This window comes from Vombatus ursinus, unplaced genomic scaffold (genome assembly GCF_900497805.2).
Source record: "Vombatus ursinus unplaced genomic scaffold, bare-nosed wombat genome assembly UNPS02014799.1, whole genome shotgun sequence".
Lineage (NCBI taxonomy): Eukaryota > Metazoa > Chordata > Mammalia > Diprotodontia > Vombatidae > Vombatus > Vombatus ursinus.
The window spans coordinates 46,606,470-46,623,502 of record NW_020954577.1 but is presented as its reverse complement, the minus strand read 5'-3'; the positions used below and the strand labels follow the sequence as shown (position 1 = coordinate 46,623,502).

Below are 17,033 nucleotides of genomic sequence, written 5' to 3'. Positions count from 1 at the left end.
TCCTCAGTGCCTGGCACTTAATCAAGGCTGCTGATGATTGGAGGCAGAGTGGTTCAATGGCTCCGAAGTCAGAGGTCCTGGGTTCAAATCCCACTCTGTGGCTTATTGCCTGTGTGACTGTGGGCTCCAGACCTGAGGTTCGGGACCACACCCACACCAGGGTCATCCTGGATGACTGCCCCCACGGCTGGAGATCAAGGCATTGGGTTCCCTCCCAGGACCCCCAAAGCAAGGGACTCTTTATTGATGCTCACAACCATTTATTGAACGTCTCAACAACACATCCTTGAATTAGGATTTGGGAAAGTTTCACAACGAAGAAGCTAATGAAATATTCCACATAACCACCCCCAGTCCCCATAAACCTATGCAGGGCTTGGACCCACCTACTCAATTCACAGTTACTTTTCCAGTACTACGGATACTCAGTGGCAACGGTGGAGGGGGCAGTCAGTCACTGGGCTGGAAGGAGGGGCAGGGGTGGGCAGTCAGTCACTGCTGCTGAAGAGGTGGAGAGGCAGGGCTGGGAGGGAGAGTTGGGTTCCACCGAGTATTGTCACAGTCAAGAATACACACACAGTAAATGCAATAAACGACCACTGAGGCACTAGTGGGGGGTGGGGGCGGGGGTGGGGGTGGGTGGGTGGGGCTCGTTCTCTTCCACCTTCTCAATACGTACACCATTCTCTGAGACCATCCTGGAAGCGGAAGGATCTCCTGCTGCTGACTGGGCCCGTGGGGCTACGTGCTACACACGAGCACATCTGCAAAAGGTCCCAGGAGATTTTTGCTGAAGATGCATCGGATCCAGACCAGGTAGGTGGTGAAGGGCTTAATGTTCTCAGCGAAGGTGTGGTTCTGGTGGGTCAGGATGTAAGGCATGTACGCGTTCTCCCCCTGCTCCTGGATCCAGACTTCGTATTTCACTTCCTTGACCTTCACGAACTTGAGATTCCAGGGGGTCTGCCAGGACACACTCAGCCGGGCCTCGGTGGCCCCCTGGACGGAGGCTTGGCACCTGGCCCCTCTCACTTTGCTCGGGTACAAGCTGCTCGCCCACTTGTGCTTCCCAAGCCCCAGGCCGGCCTTCACCGCCCCCCGGATGGCCTGGAGGAGGGACGGGATGTCCACCTTGGTGTCCTGGTAAATGCGGAACAGCCACTCGGGGTTGCGGCAGCACAGGTGCCTGGGGACCTCGCGGCTCTGCAGGATGCGCTCTTGCTCGGTCCGGTCCAGGTGGACGATGCCCCCCTGGTCCCAGGGCCGGTCGGGGTAGGTGACCGTGTTTTCCTGCTTGGTGTTCTGCCAGGCCACATACTGGAGGTCCATGTGGGGAAGGCCGGCCAGGGTCTTGTAGGGCGTGTAATGGTCGGGGTTGACGGCGTACGGGAAGAGCTCCACCACCACGGCGCCCCGGGGCAGGAAAAGGGAGGTGATCAGCTGGGCTCCGTGCATGCTGACCAGCATGGAGGCGTTGCTGACCAGCCGCACCACGTCCGCAAAGGCGTAGTCCTCCAGCGACACCGTGACGGTCTTCATCTGGAACTCCTGGGCGAGAGCCAAGAGCAGCTCCGCCTCATTCAAGATGAGTCTGTTGAGGGTGCGGCTGAAGAGCACGATGTACTCTTCCCCAGCAGGGCCCCGCCCCTCCGACCCGCTGACATTCAGCCTCTCCGCGAAGAACCGCGTGAACTGGCGGATCTCGTTGCCCGACACCAGGATGTTGGCCTTGGGGCCCTGGGGCTGCACGAAGCCGTACTGGTACCAGGTGGTGACCTTGGAGAGCCCCACGTAGGCCTGCGGGAAGCAGAGAAGGCTGCCCAGGCTCTTCAGCTGCTCCCGCACCAGGGGCACCTTGGGGCTGAGCAGCCGGTAGAGGTCGAAGTGCAGCCCGGGGCCCCAGCCCTCCATGAAGACCAGCCTGGCCTCGCGGTCCAGGCCGGGGAACTGCCGCATGGTGTAGAAGATGGGCAGCAGGTCGTCGTGGAAGATGTGCATGAGGTTGTCGGGGTTGAAGCGGTTGGTGATCAGCGCCACCTCGGGCACGAAGAGCGGCGGGGGCAGGGCGCGCAGGGCGCTGGCGGGCAGCTCCACGAAGTTGAAGTACTGGGTGTTGTGGTCCTCCACCGAGGACAGGTCCAGGAGGGCGGGCTGGAAGCGGCGGGGGCCCAGGCTGGGCAGCATGACCGAGGCATTGCTGTGGAGGAAGAGGAACTCCTCGGCCTCCACCGAGTAGCAGAGGCCCTGGAAGCGGCAGACGCGGTCGGTGTGCGTGCGGCCGGTGCACACCATGCGCGTGCCCTCTTCCAGGAGGCTCCGCAGGGCCGCCTGGTAGTCGATGGTCTCCCGGGGGGCCTCCCGGGCCTGGCGGCTGAGGGCCAGCTCCTCCTCCAGCGTGGACGCATGCTCCCGGAGCCGGACGTGCTTCCACAACACGGCTGCGAGGATGGACACCAGCAGGGCGTTGAAGACGGCTGCGATGTTCATCCTGCCGCCGCCAGCGCCGGGGGTCTAGTAAGACGGGGGGCACAGGGTGGAGCCGGGCAGTGGCGGGGCACCGTCCATCTCCTCAGGCATGGCAAGAAGGAGCAGAGACCTGCAAGGGGAGACAGAGAGAGAAGAAAAGCAAACAGGGTTAGAAACCCAGTGCGGCCCTCAACAGGCAGGGTCATGAGGGCCCCGGCCTTCGCTGGCGACCCCGGGTAAGTCACTTCGCTTTGCTGCGGCTCAGTTTCCTCAGGGTTGGACAAAATGTCCCTGAATGTGCCTTCCAGCTCTAAGTCTGTGATGCCATGAAATCAGCAGCACCACGGAACAGCGCCAGTACCGCCAACGTTGCGCTGAATCTCAGCTACCTGGAAAATCCCCGGGGATTTATATAAATATACGTGACCTGACCCACCGGCTTCAAACACTGCACAGATGAAAGAGTGATGTGTGCAGGACCTAGGTGTCATCAACACTACTTCTGCCTTCTCCACCAGTCCGTTAACGAACACCTCGGCTGAAAGGGGTCTTACTTCCCAACCAGCAACGCTGGGCAGTTTTTACCCCGTGGTCCAGACAGCACCGTGGCCGGCTGACTCTCACTCCATAAAACAGACACCACTCCCCAGGAGTCTGTTCACAAGAGAGGATGCATTTAATGAGGACGTGCTGAGAACCGGACTTTTAAGGAAGTTTGTAGCTCACAACGAACATGTAAATCTACCTCAACCGACCTCAATAAATTGAAAGGAGAATTTTAACAACTCCCAGAGAAACACACTCACAACTGCTCGATTCCTGAAAAGAAGATGGAATTGGGTTGTAAGCCAGTACCCTCTTCCAGGGCCCTATATGGCGCACTCTGGAATGAAAGGGAGGGAGAGGGGGAGAGAGGAAGAGAAGAAGACAGAGACAAAGAGACAGAGAGGAAAAAGAGAGAGGGAGGCAGAGAGCAGCAGAGAAAGAGAAGAGAGAGACAGAAAAAGAAAGAGACAGAAAAAAAGGGAGAGAGAGAGAAGCAGAAAGAAGAGACAGATTGACAGACAGAGAGAAGAGAGGACAGAAGAGAAGAGAGAGAGGGACGGAGAGAACAACAGAGAAGAAGACAGACAGAAAGAGAAAGGCAGAGACAGAGAGGAAAAAGAGAGAGGGAGGGAGAGAGACAGACAGACAGACAGACAGAGCAGGGTGAGCATGGTGGGAGGGATGGTGTGGGGATGCTGTGTCCCGGCTGATGTTCAGTCCAATAGAAAAGGTCTTACACACATCTTTCACATACACTTACACGCACACACAATAATATGTATGATATATATAATAATATATATGAAATTCTACACATTTACTACTTTCGGCCTATCCAGACAATTGTCCTTCTTGCTACAGCTCCCAAGCTCCCTGAGCTCTGTTGGAGGGATAGGCACTTTCTTCATTTCCAGCTCTAGGCCAGATTTGGAGGGGCTGCTCCCTTGTAAGCAGAATTCAGTTTTGAGTGGAGAAAGGCCAAGCCAATCCCATCTCCCACCATACTACCACTGGCAACATATTATTCTGGAGGGAGCTGTTGGGGGAAATAAGGCAGGGCTGCGGGCATTGTGAGCGGTTCCCTGCACAGAACAAGGAGTCAATCAGTGATAATCAGGGTTCCAGACAAACTCAGAAGTTTCGATCTGTTGGCTGTGCCCCTGTTTTTCAGCATATGAAAGAAAAGAAAGGACGAAAGTAAGGGCCCACCACACTCAAGAAAACATTTGTTCTGGAAGCGGTGTCTCACCACCAATTCTAGTGGCCGGCTTTTCACTAGATTAACTTGTCTGTAAGCAAGATGCGACTTGACATTTGAAAACCTCACCAGTCGCTCTTTCTGGGAAACTGTCCCCATCTGTGTCTTTCTTCTAGCCGCCTGTCCCTGATTCCTGGGAAATCAGCTGCGGTTGTGTGAGCCTCTCCCTTAGACAGCTTTCCTCTCCCATCCCCAAACACTGATCTCCTTCCCACTGTTCTTAAAAAGTACATTTTGATGAGCATACTTCAATATAACTGATTTTCTTGGTAATCTTGTGTTTTATTTTGTGCATCTGAAGACATGATTATGAGAAAGAGTCCAAGGGCTTCACGCAGACTGCCAAAGGGCCATGACACAAAACGGCTCAGAACCTCTGGTCTACAGGATGCAGGGTCAGATTTTTTGTCCCCTTTTAAAGAAGAGGTCGCCATAGAGCCATCTGTGTGGGCAGCTGAAGCATCGCCTTGTCCCTGGAGCCTCAGAGCAGAATCCAGGAGCAGCAGGGCCGAAAGGACCCTTGGAGATCAGCTAAGCCCCAACGCTGGGCTTTACATATGTCAGTGTTAAAAGCAGCCTACATTCCCTGGGCATTCCCCAACGGCGGATGGTGCTGGGTATCCTGGCATCCACTCAGATATTTGGAAGGCACATATGTCCAGCCTGCTTCTGAATCCTATGCAAGTAGTAACAGGGTGAAGAGATGGAAGGAGTTCTGGGTTTGGAGTTAGAGAACCTGGTTTCAAACACTGTCTCTGCCACTTACAACCTAGGGTCCCCCCCAGCCTCAGTTTCCTCATCTGTGTAATTGTGGGGCTGGATGAGAGGACCTAAGAGGTCCCTCCAGCTCTAAACCTGTGCTCCTGTGGTCTTCATCTTCCAGATGAGGGGGCTGAGGCTCCATGAAGTAACATGCTGTGACTTTCCCAATGCCACCCACCTGGTAAGCGGCAGAGCTGGGACGGAGACCGCTTATTTGGCCTCCGTCTTCCCTCTGAACAGTGTGGCTGTCTGTACCCAGCAGGGGCTGGATAAATGTCACGGGGCTTGGGGGCATTTTGGTCAGAAGCTGCTACAGCGCTGAACCCCAGCATGGGTGCCGTGGGTCGGGGGATTTCCCCACAAAGAAACACTTTCCCAATGGTTCTGAGGGGCCAAACCCAGGGCGCTGGAGCCAGCCCAGGAAAGAGCCTGTGACCAAGGACTGAGAGAGGCATCTACAAGCCCCATCCGCAGAGAGAACGTTGATCGGCCGCACGTATGCTGGGCTCCTAAAGTGGAGCTTCCGAGGTTCGCCCCACTGCTGCCTCCTGGCCTCCCCTCATCTTGGAAGCACCGCACAGAATGGGACAGACGCCCTGGAAAGGTCTGGTCCTCCACAAGCAACCAACCTGGATTTCAGCGTCACGCGGCTAGAAAGGCCCACAGGATGACAGGTCTGGAGCTGGGGGGGAGTCTTCCCTTCCCCTGCTAACTCCGGGGCCTCCCTCTGTTGCTATGTCCTGCGTGTCCCACATACAACTTGCTTTGTATGCGTCTGTTTGCGTGTTGCCTTCCCCTTGAGAACACAGGCTCTCTGAGGGCCCAGACTGTCTCTGGCCTCCCTTTGTATCCCCAGCACGTGGCACAGTGTCTGGTACACAGGAGGTGTTTAATAAATGTTTACTGACTGTTAGTATAATTATTTATCATTGAACATTAATTACTGATTATTAATATATTACTACTGATTGACCTTAAATGTTACTGAGTCCAATTTCACAAATGAACTGAGACTTGAGGAAGTAACTTTCACAGGCCGAGACTTGGATCCAGATACTAGAGAGCATGTCATCCGATGCATCATTTTACAGGGAGGAAACTGAGGCCCAGAGCCCAGAAGGAGCTCACCTAAGGTCACGGGGTGAGCTGACTACAGGCTGAACCCAAGGCATGTGGTCTTTGGAATCCCAAGGTCTAGCTCGCATGGGACAGGACACATTTGGCCCAAGGACGCCCCAACTCGGACAGATGAAGCGCTGCTCCCTGAGAGTCCCTTGGGTAAGACTGTGCAGCGTTGAGGTAAGGAATGCCTCTGGCGTGCAGAGCCGCCACATGAGGCCCCTCCCCCAAAAGCCCCCTTCTACAGCATAGAGAACTCTAGCTCTGCTCCCTGAAGCTCTGGCCCAGCCTATTTTCCTGGCTGATCACCCAGCCCTCTCCACCAACCCAACTGGCCAACCTGCTCATCCCCATACAAGACCTCTGACATCTGGAACGCATTCTCTCCTGACCTCCATCTCTTAGAATCCCTAGTCTCTTTCAAGGTCTGCTCAAATGCCCTTCTCAGGGGAGGCTTATTCTGATTCCCCTCTCCTCAGCCCCCTCCCCCAACCCCACATTATTTTTATTTTAATCTGTGGACAAGTGGCTTTTCCCAAGTAAAATGTAAGCTCCGGGAGGGCAGGGACCGTCCATTTGGGATTTGGTATCCCAATGCCTGGCTCATAAGAGGGGGTTAGAGCCAAGTATAGGCCCGTAATCTCTGCCCCGGGAGGAGGCGGGGCAGACGGATCTGAGCTCAGGAGTTCTAAACTGCAGCAGAGGTAAGCTCCTGAGGTGACCCCATGGCAGCCAGCATCAACATGGCAAGCGTCCGGGATCCTAAGTGGGGAGGGGCAGCACATCAAAGCTCCCATGACCATCGGGAGTCAGATCAGGCCTGGGAGTCAGATCAGGCCTAGGAGCAGCTGCTGGTTCTCCAGCCTGGTGAGATACAGAGGACAGACCCGCACAAAAGGCAGTGAATGAATGAATGAATGAATGAATGAATGACACCCACTGTCACACTAAGCTAGAACAGGCCAGAGCTTGCAGGGGTGTGAGCATCTGACAATCTCTCGAGTAGGGAAAGCCAGAATCTGGGGAAATCTATGAACCTCAACACTAGAGAAGGAAAGCTGGAGAGGGGGTGCGTCATTACAAGGCTTAGCTCTGCTGGTGCTAGGGAAGAGGATGGAGTGGGAGGAGGGAAAATCAGTCCCTGGCCAAAGCCTCTGCTTCATTTTAAAAGTTGGGAGGGATGGGGAGAAGGGAAGAGGCCGTGGGTCTGGAGTCGCTCCTGAAACACCCCTGGGTGGGTCTCTGCCATGAACAACAGCCGCCATTAACAGGTGATATTGGTGGTTAGCCTCCGGCAGCATCTTCCTCTAGGCTGACACGGATCTCATTTCTGGCAAGTTTTCATTCCCTGAACTCAGCATTCAATGCTCCACCTTGGTGCGTTTGTGCAAGCTGGGCCTCACCTCTGCCTGTTCGGGACTCAGCTCGGATGTCTCCTCCTGAGTCTGTTCCTCTTTCCTCATCTCGACTTGCATTTACTTGTCGATGTATATGTGGCACAGAGGAAAGGACTTCCTGCCTCTGCTACTTATTGTCTACGTGACCTTGGGTAACTCACTTAACTTCTCTGAGCCTCGGCTTCCTCGTCTGCAAAGCGAGGGCGCTGCAGTTCTAAAGCCATGATCCTATATCATATCTACCAATAGGATGTTAGCTCCTGGAGATTAGGGAACAATTTTAATCTTGTCCGCGTACCCCCAGCACCTAGAAACAGAAAACAGAAGAATGGGCGCCAAATTACCCCAACAGACTCCTGCCATGTGAAGATGGTGCAAAGAATAAGAGATACCTCATTAAGTTTGACTTTGAGATGGGGAGTGGTCCCGACTTCACTGGTCTAGGGAACACCCAGATAATCTGCACTCCCCAAGCACTCCCCAGCTGAGGGTGCTGGACAGTATCTTAGGATCAAGCTGGATGATGGGAAGCAATCAGCAAGCTACAATGGAGTGCCCTTTGGGCTAGAAGTGAACCGGGGTGTGAGTTAGAATCCTGTTTCCAGCACTTCCTATCCATGTAACTGTTCCAGGCAAGCTGCTACGTTTAGAAAGCTGCATGAGACAGACATATCTGCCTCTTTCTTGCTTCCCGTTTTCCTTTTTAATCATGGTAGATCTCATGCTTACTCAGTTACAACATGGGGCACTGCTGGAGAGGGAGCTTTGGGGCTAGCCCCAAGCTGTGTGGCCTCTGACGCGTTCTTTCCATCTCTGTGCTCCCCGTACAAGCAGGGGGAGCCTTGTGCATCACAAGCACCCATGACATGCAAAGATCAGGCTACTGCTGACTGAAGATTTCACTCCACTCCCTTCTCTTCAGCTCCCCTAAGACACCCTTCAAACTTGGCCAGAGTCCCCCTTCCTCAGAGGCAGGGACGAGGTGCTCAGAGAGGAACAGAGGCGACGTGGAGAAAGGAAAATAATTTTGTGATGATCCACAATGCAAGGAAACCACGCAATGTGAATAGCAACAGCTGAGATCTGAATCACCATTTAACGTGGACACCTGAACACCTGAAACGGGGATTTCTGTAAGGGACGAAGGCCCCTGTGTTAACCAAACAACAGACATGCATTAAAGACCTGCTCTGGGCTAGTACCGTCTCTCTACCAGGGGCAACACTAGGCATTTTTAAAAGTCTAAATACTAGGGCCACATCTCTTAATACCATATACTATACCTTGGCCAAGGCAGTAAACATTTATTAAGCACCTACTGTGTGCCAAGCTATGTGCTAAGCTCTGGGGAGACAAAGAAAACAAAAACAGCCCCTGCCCTCCGGGAGCTTACGTTCTGCCGATGAGCCAGTAGGGCAAGAGCCTTGGATGTGAAGTCTGGAGAGCAAGGCTGGAATCGCACTCATGACATTTACTAGCTCTGAGCATGGCTCCTCGCATCTTAGCATTAGGTGTCTTCATCTGTAGAATGAGGACGGTGAATGCCTGGCAGTCCTCCGCTCACTGGCACGTGGTTAGAAACGGGCTCTGTGAGCCTCAAAGCTCTCGGGAACGGTCAGTCCATAAACATTTCTTAAGTGCATCATTATTATTATTGTCATTACTAATTCATGGAGTAAGCACAAAAGCGGGTTTGCTTTTATCCTCGAGGAAAATGTAATTGGCGAGATTCATCGATCCACACCAACGACATTAATTAGAGGGGGCCAGTTCTGGAATTTAAATCGGTAACAATCAACACAAACTCCCCCTGATACAAAGCGCTTTGCGTTCTTGTAAGGAAAATGATCCTTATGTTACAGATGAGGAAACCTGAGCTCTGAGAGGGAAACCCCCAGCCCATGATCACACAGCCAGGATTTCCATTCTGATTTTCTGGTGACAAACCCCCTCCCCCTCCAGGAAAGGGCCAGCTCACCACAGATGAGAGAACGCCATTCTGCACACGGGGCAAAGCGGGGAGCATAGGATTAGGGACCTTAGGAATCATCCAGCCCCACCTCCTAACTTTACAGATGAAGAAATGAGGCCCAGAGCAGTCCCCGACTTTCCCAAGGTGACCTACTGAGTAGTGTCAGAGTCAAGATTTGAACCCACGTCTCTCCTGGCTCTGAGCTTGGCACCTCGATGTCTCTTCACCTTCTCTCAGCTCCCTCCCCCTTTAGTTTTCAGGATTCCTGGGCTCCCAAGCTGCAGTATCATGTGGTACATCCATTCCAGCTGGAGTCTGACACTCAGCCCACAGACCCCAGACCTATACCCAAGGGGCAGCTGCCTACAGCAGAATCTCAGGAGCTAAAAGAAGGGAGATGGATTCAGCACAGGGCAGTGTGGAAAGAACACAAGATCTGGAGTCAGGATTTGAGTTCAAATCCAGCTCTGCTACTTCTGGGACCCTGGGCGACCTCTCTGGGCCTCAGTTAGCAACCTCAGGGTTGGCCTGCATGATCCATTAGGTCTTTCTAACTCTAAAATGACAATCCTAGGAACCACAGGTTGGAAGTTACGGCTGGGGGCGGGGGAGGGAGAAGAAGAGGGCTCCAGATTTGACAAAGAGCATCTATTTTAGGACTTTAAAAGTCTGGCTGAGAAAGATCACAGTGGGTACAACTGAGAGCAGATGGGTGGAGTCTTCCTGGTGTACTGCTGAGATCAGAGAGAAGCAGAATAAGCTTGATAATGTTTTACTAAAGGCTCAGGTTACTCTCCATCTCCGTCTCCATCTCTGTCTCTCTCTCTCTCCTCTCTCTCTCTGTCTCTCCCTCCCTCCTTCTCTCTCTCTCTCTCCTCCTTTCTGCAGGAACCAGCAATCGAAGGAGACATGACAATAGCATCCAAACACCTCCCTGTATTCAGGCAAATGATTCTGGAGACATCCTCAAATTTTATCTATTCTTTACCTCTTGTACTGATCTCTACCCCAACCTTTCCTCTGCTTCCCAGTATCCTTGTTATCCAAGAAAGGGTCGGCTGGGGAAATCCTGCTGGTGGCCATGTCCGGGAAGGAGTCTCTGTTCCCAGCCCCTGGTTCGGGCTGATGCTATGTGTTGGAAATACTAGACAAGAGCAGAAATGCATTGGCTATCCATGGAACCAATGAGAAGGGGTGGGTCATCTTTTTTGGGTAGCAACAAGCTGGGCTGTGCACAGAGTAAAACTGAATGATGTAGGAGCTGAAAAGCTGCCCAGTTCATTTTGTGCGTGCACGCACGCGCGCGCGCGCACACACACACACACACACACACACAGGCTCCTCCATTCCCACCAGCATCCCTAATACCGGGAGTATCATCTTTCCTTTATGAAAGAGTTTCCTGGGTTCCACTTTATTCACACTACAAACGTCTCTACGGGGCAAGTGGCTCACGCTTCTTAAAAGCCTTGTGGTGAAAGACCAGGAATGCTAAAGGGAAAAAAAAAACCAAACTGGGAGCCAAATAAGCCCCATGGCAAGCTGGCCCGCCCCACCTCATCAAGCTAGAAAGGAAGAATATCTTTCAGACAGTTCTACCTGCCCCCCCCCCCCCATCTCCCTCCTTCCGTATTTACAAGTGCAGAGGGAAAGGGGAATCCTCGGTCCAGGTGTTCATCCAGCCCCACCCACTGAGACGGGAGGCCAGGCTAAGACACCCTTCAGCAGAGCCGCGAGCTGGACAGCGCCAATCAGCCCTGCCCCAGGGAAAGGCGAAAAGGCTGCTGCCTTCAAGTCCTCTCCTTAAGCGAGGAGGGCTTGGAGCACATGCCCCGTTCCCCGCCCTCCGGGGGGCCCCGAGGCGGCTCACCTCCTCCACGGCAGCCGTCCCTCCAGGCTCCTCGCCTTTGCCTCAGCTGCCTGAGTCAGCCCCCGCTGCACCACCTGCAGCCCCAGCTACCTTTTGCAGCCCCCTCCCCTCCAGCTCTGAGCATGCTCCGGCTGGCCGCTGTCCTATCGCTCCAGCGGGCTCACCTCAATTTGTGAGCCTCCCAGAGGTCAGCGAAGCACTCAGGATGATTTGCTGCAGTATTCCTGCAAATGCCCAGCGGGGCAGCCACACAGAACCCGGAGACAATCGGAGACAACTGGGAAGGAACGAAGAGTAAACAGACGGATGGACAGAGAAAGGGAAGGACAGACGCAGAGACAGACGGGGAGGCTCGCAGGGTGGGGGCTTCCCTTTTTGGACGGGGGAGAAAGGGCAGAATCTGGGAGAACGGAAGACCAATGCAAGGAGCTGCTTCTCCCGACACTGGCTCTTGGTGCTAAAAACAGCCACACAAAAGGCAGGGGTGGGGGGAGGGGAGAGAATAGAAGGGAGGGGGCGAGAGGGGGGAAAAGGGGGACAGAGAAGGGGGACGGAGAGAGGGAGGGAGGGAGAAAGGAAGGAGGAGATGGCGAGCTCAATCACCAAAAGGAGAAACAAGATTGTAAATGGCTTCTGGCAAGTCTCTGGGCTCAGTGGAAAGAGCTTTCATGGCAGGAGGAGAGCAGGGGGAATTGCTGGAAAGGGAGCTCCGCTAGCTTTCCCACCCTGAAGGCGCATCTTAAATCCGAGGCTTGGCTTTCAAGAGAAGTTTCAGAAGAGACTTCTCCTTCCCTGGGGCTGTTGTGTTTACTGGGCTGGATTTTAATCTTGGGAGAAGCAGGGGACTCTTGTTCCTCACTGTTTAGCACTGATACTGTGAAATAATGTTGCCCTAAGGAGGATTCAAAATGCCAATCATTTAAGCATCTCCCTCTTGGTCCAGGGTCCCACTTCTTTGGGGGGAGAGGAGGAGGGATTCCAGAAGGATGATCATAGTTGCCATTTTCAAAGCACCTTAAAGAGCTTTACATACAGGAGCCCCCATGAACCTCAGAACAACCTTGAGGGTGTTACTACAGGTGTCATCTGGGAAATGAAGGGGTTGGATAAAATGACTTCCAAGGCCCCTTTCAAGTCAATATTTGTGACTCTATAACCCCCCGTTTTTTGGACAGGATGTGCGATTTTATTGGTATGGATTGGGGGGGGGATTTCTAGTGAGGCAACTCTCTCCACCAAACCACGTACTCCACAACTGATAAGTGCCCAGAGGGCACTGATGGGTTAGAGGCTTGCCTAGTGACACCCAGCGAGGAGGTCAGCAGAAGGACCTGAACTCAGTTCTTCTTGACTGAAGCTAACTAGCTCTCTACCCACCATGATACGCTGCCTCTCCACTTGGCTTGGATTTGGGGGGAAGGGGATGGCAAAGACTGAGTAGCCACCTCTCAGAGGGGGCAGGAGATGTGCCTACAGACCCACAGTTCATCAAGTGTAGGGAGCGGGATTCAAAGCCATTTCCTCCATGATTCGAGACATTTCCCACTGGGCCATGATTCTGGACACACTTGAGAAAGGAATAACATAACTGAGGTCCCAAGCTCTGCTCCAAGGGTCTCCTGGCTTCTCACATTAGCCTCCAGGGCAAAGAAAATGAAGAGAAGCCCAGGAGAAATCAAGGCAATGCGGTGTCATGAGAAACACATTGCACTGGGACTCAGGAGACCAGGAATGGATTCCTAGTTCTGCAACTATGTGAAACCCACATGAAATTAAGTTTCTAAGATTCTCAGCCATGCTGACAATGGTGTCCACCATTTCTCCTCTTTGTGAGTGAGAGTCCTGACAGAAAGTTACATTCACCTGCTCTTGCTATAGAGCCCATTGCAAATGACCAGCAAAGGGGAGCCACAGGAAAGTGTCCAGCCATCTGCTGGGCATTAAGTGACTATGCCGTAGGAGGCAGGCAGGTGGTGCAAATTCATCTCCTGGTAACCCAGCTGCGCCAGGCCCAGACTCTAGCAGGGCAGAGCAGGGTCACCTCCATGCCACAAAGAGAATGGCTTTAGCTGGGGAAATATTATTTACTCCTAAAAACAGCTACTAGCCAGTGATGAGAAAGTTCCCCAAACAGCTCCACAAAGGCAAAGGAATCCATCATCTCACAGATCTGAGCTCATCACTGCCCTCCTCAAAAATGACCTCCAGTGACCTCTCCATTGGCTCCAGGATAAATACAAACCCTCAGCCTACTACTTTCACACTATAGCTCACACTTACCTTGTACCTTTTTTCATATCACTACCCTTCACATGGTCTCCATTTCAGTCACACTGGTCTCCTTCCCTGCCTAGGGTGTTCCATCTCCAAATCCTACCTACTCCTTCCCTCTCAAGATCACTTTGTAAATACCAATGAGGCAAAGTGCAGTGAGAGTCGGTTTGGAGTCGGGGGGACCCAAGTTCAAAGCTTTCCTCTGACACAGACAGAATGGGGAGCTGAAGCCTGGCACAGAAGAAGCACCCCCAGCCTGGGCTTCAGTTTCCTCTCTTACAAAGTGAGGGGGTTGGTCTAGATGGCCCTTCTAGCCCTAGATTTTATGACGCCATGACTGCAAACAGTAAAGGGTTAAACATCAACAACCCAGTGAACAAAACCTCCCGAGCCACACCAGCCAAGATCCAGGCCACAGGGGGTGGGGCCTTCCAAAGAGATCAGCTCCTAATCTCAGCACCTTTGTCTCCACCTCGTGGCCCCCACACACACTGAGGAGAGCAGAGTCCTTTTAGGACATGGGAAACTAGAGAGGTTAGCAGTGAGGAACTTAAGACAATGTGTTAAAGGTTTTGTTTTTTCTTCTTCAAAAAAATTTCACAAAACCCAAATATCTCAAATTGGTTCCTCTGCTACCACCAACCACAGGGCCTGAAGCACACCCCACGCTTGAATACCTCAGAGATGATGCCAAAGAAAAGCATCAGATGACCTTTTATAAAAGCCGTATTAACAACGGGTCCAACAGGCTTTACAAATACTGGTCCTGTAGGAGTCAGGACCTGAGACGCCAGGCCAGGCCCTCAGGTAGAGGAGGATACTGGGATGTGATCTCAGCCCCAGCTTCCCAAAGGAGCAGTGAGTGCTAAGGGTCCTTCAGACCAAGGAAAGCTTCTGAAAAAGGTTTCAGGAATCAAAAGGAAACCTAAGTTGAGGGGGGCACCCTATTTCTTAAGTCAAGCAAGGAACAAGTATTTATTAGGGGCTTGCTGTAGCCAGGGCAGTGAAAGCGCTACAGAGTTTAGAGATGGCACGGTCCTTGCCCTCAGGAGCTTACAGTTTAATAGACAGCTAGAGGAATATGAATTATGCAGGCTGTCCCAAGAAACAGGAGACTTGTTCAAGATCCCAAAGTTGGAAAGCAGAAGAGCCATGATTTGAACCCGGGTCTTCATATTCCAAATCCAGCACTCCTTCCACTCTAACACTCGGCCTCCTTTTGGGGTAGGGAGGACAGTAAAGTGTATTTAAAACTCAGTGAATGTCTGGGTCCCAAGAGCCATTCATTAATGTACAAGGACACTCTTAAGGCCTAATGGAGTGGATCTGTCCATGGCCCGGGGCAGGACACCATTTTTATTAATGACTGGAATGAAGGTGTAGGTGGGACACCTGTCAATTTTTCAGATGATGTAGAGTCTGGAGTGATAAATAAGAAACTAGACAGCTGGACTAAAAAAAATCTCAACAGTTCTGAACTGAATAATATATTCTGCACATGCTTATACATGCACGCAGACTCCCTAGTTAGCATGTAAACTCCTTGAGAGCAGGGACTGTTTCAATGTTGTTTTTATGTCTCCTGTCCCTACCACGCATGTAGGAAGCCCTCATAAATAATTGTTAAAATAAGAGAGACTGGAGGATATCTCCCCTGCCTTCTTTGCAGAGATGGGTGGGGAGGGGCCATAGGTATGGAACACTGCACATGTCAGATTTGGGTTTTCATCCAGCCAGGTTTTTATATATATCTATATATATATCTATATCTATACCTATATATCTATATCTATATACATAGATAGATATAGATATAGATATATATAAAATGGATGGTTGTCTGGGAGAGTGGAAGAGGAGGGATGTAGGAAGAAATTTAGAGGATATCAATAAAAATCAACAAAAGATAGCAATAAAATCTATTAAAATTAAATGCTTGTTTGACTAAGAGACAAATGTCAAATCCTATGCCTGCTCTTCCACTTTTCCTTGTGTGACCTTGGCCAAGTCACCTTTTCTCTGCTTCCTCCTCTGCACGACAAGGGGGCTGGACCTGACAATTTCTAAGGTTCCCTTCAGCTCTAAATCCTAGAGACCAGAGGTTCTGAACTGTTCTGATGTCCTGGATGCTTTAGCATCTGCTAAAGCCTATGGGTCCCCTTCTCAGAAGAATGTTTTTAAACACCTGAAGGAAAAGCTAAAGTTCAGTTAGAGGTTAGTATAAAGTAAGGTGGTTTTTTTTTTTCATATCCACGTTCCCAGATCTAGGCTATGCTCCCTGCTATAGATAGAAACTGCCGAGGAGAACAGCCTAGGAAATGTCTGACCGCCCTCTTGAGAGGGTATCTGTTTCCCTCCCCACCTGCCTACAACCATGGCGAGAGGAACAGATAGTGTGGCCGACATTGCTGTGAGCCACTGCCCTAGCGGGAAGCGTCCTGATAGGAGAGAAATGGGCTTAACTCATCTGATCTGGTCTGGGCCCATTAGGGGTCCTGAGCAAAGGCTTACCATTAGACCATCATGGACCACAGGGTCACAGATTTAGAGCTGGGAGGGGTCTCTGAGACCACTGAGTTCAACTCCTTTTATTTTATACGAGATTTGTTCAGGGTCACATAATACATACAGAATGGATACAAGGTCCTTTGGACCTCAGAGGGGCACTAGCAGCTGGCAGGGGTCTGGGGGGAGAGGGGGAGTTGGGTTAGGAAAGGCTCCATGGGAGTGACTAGAATGACTTTGCTAATTTTCAGATAACTCACTCCAGGAAAGTGGGGGATCCATTTTTTCACAGATGCTCCTTATTCCTAGTGATCACCTTTAGGCATATTCTACTTACAATCAGGCTTCTTTCTCCTCAGAGCCTCTTCCTGACTTTCTGGATTTCAAAATCATGCTGCCCTATCCCCATCCCAGGCACCTGCATCACTCCACCCCCTGGTTTTGAGATCCTCTTTACACATTTTCTTTCCTCATTAGAATGTAAGCTTCTTGAGGGCAAGAACCATCTATCTTTTTGTTAGTATTTGTAGCCCCAGGATTTAACACAGTGACTGGTTCAAGCAAGAGACTATTAAATATTTCCCTTTCCTTCCTTCCTTCCTTTCATCCTTCTTTCCTTCTGTCCTCCCCCTCTCCCTTCTTTACTTCCTTTCTTCCTTCCTCTTCCCTCCCTCCCATCCATCCACCCATCCTTCCTTTCTTCCTTCCTCTTCCCTCCCCCCTCCTTTTTTCCCTCTCTTCTTCCCTCCTTCCTTCCTCCCATCCATCCTTTATTCCTTCCTTCTTCCTCCCTTCCCCTTCTTTCCTTCCTCTCTTCCTCTCCATTCCTTCCTTCCATCCATCCATCCATCCTTCCATCCATCC

At 51.7% G+C, this 17,033-nt stretch overlaps 1 protein-coding gene across 1 annotated transcript in view; it reads right to left on the bottom strand.

Annotated features, from left to right (window-relative positions):
- Positions 1 to 245: 245 nt before the first annotated feature.
- LOC114050548 (protein O-linked-mannose beta-1,4-N-acetylglucosaminyltransferase 2-like) overlaps positions 246 to 17,033 on the bottom strand; it is a 36,668-nt gene continuing 19,880 nt past the window's right edge. The window contains exon 2 of the mRNA XM_027872327.1: positions 246 to 2,596. Coding sequence (XP_027728128.1) covers positions 742 to 2,487 — 1,746 coding nt within the window. The 5' untranslated portion in view covers positions 2,488 to 2,596 and the 3' untranslated portion in view covers positions 246 to 741. The remainder of the gene's footprint in view (positions 2,597 to 17,033) is intronic.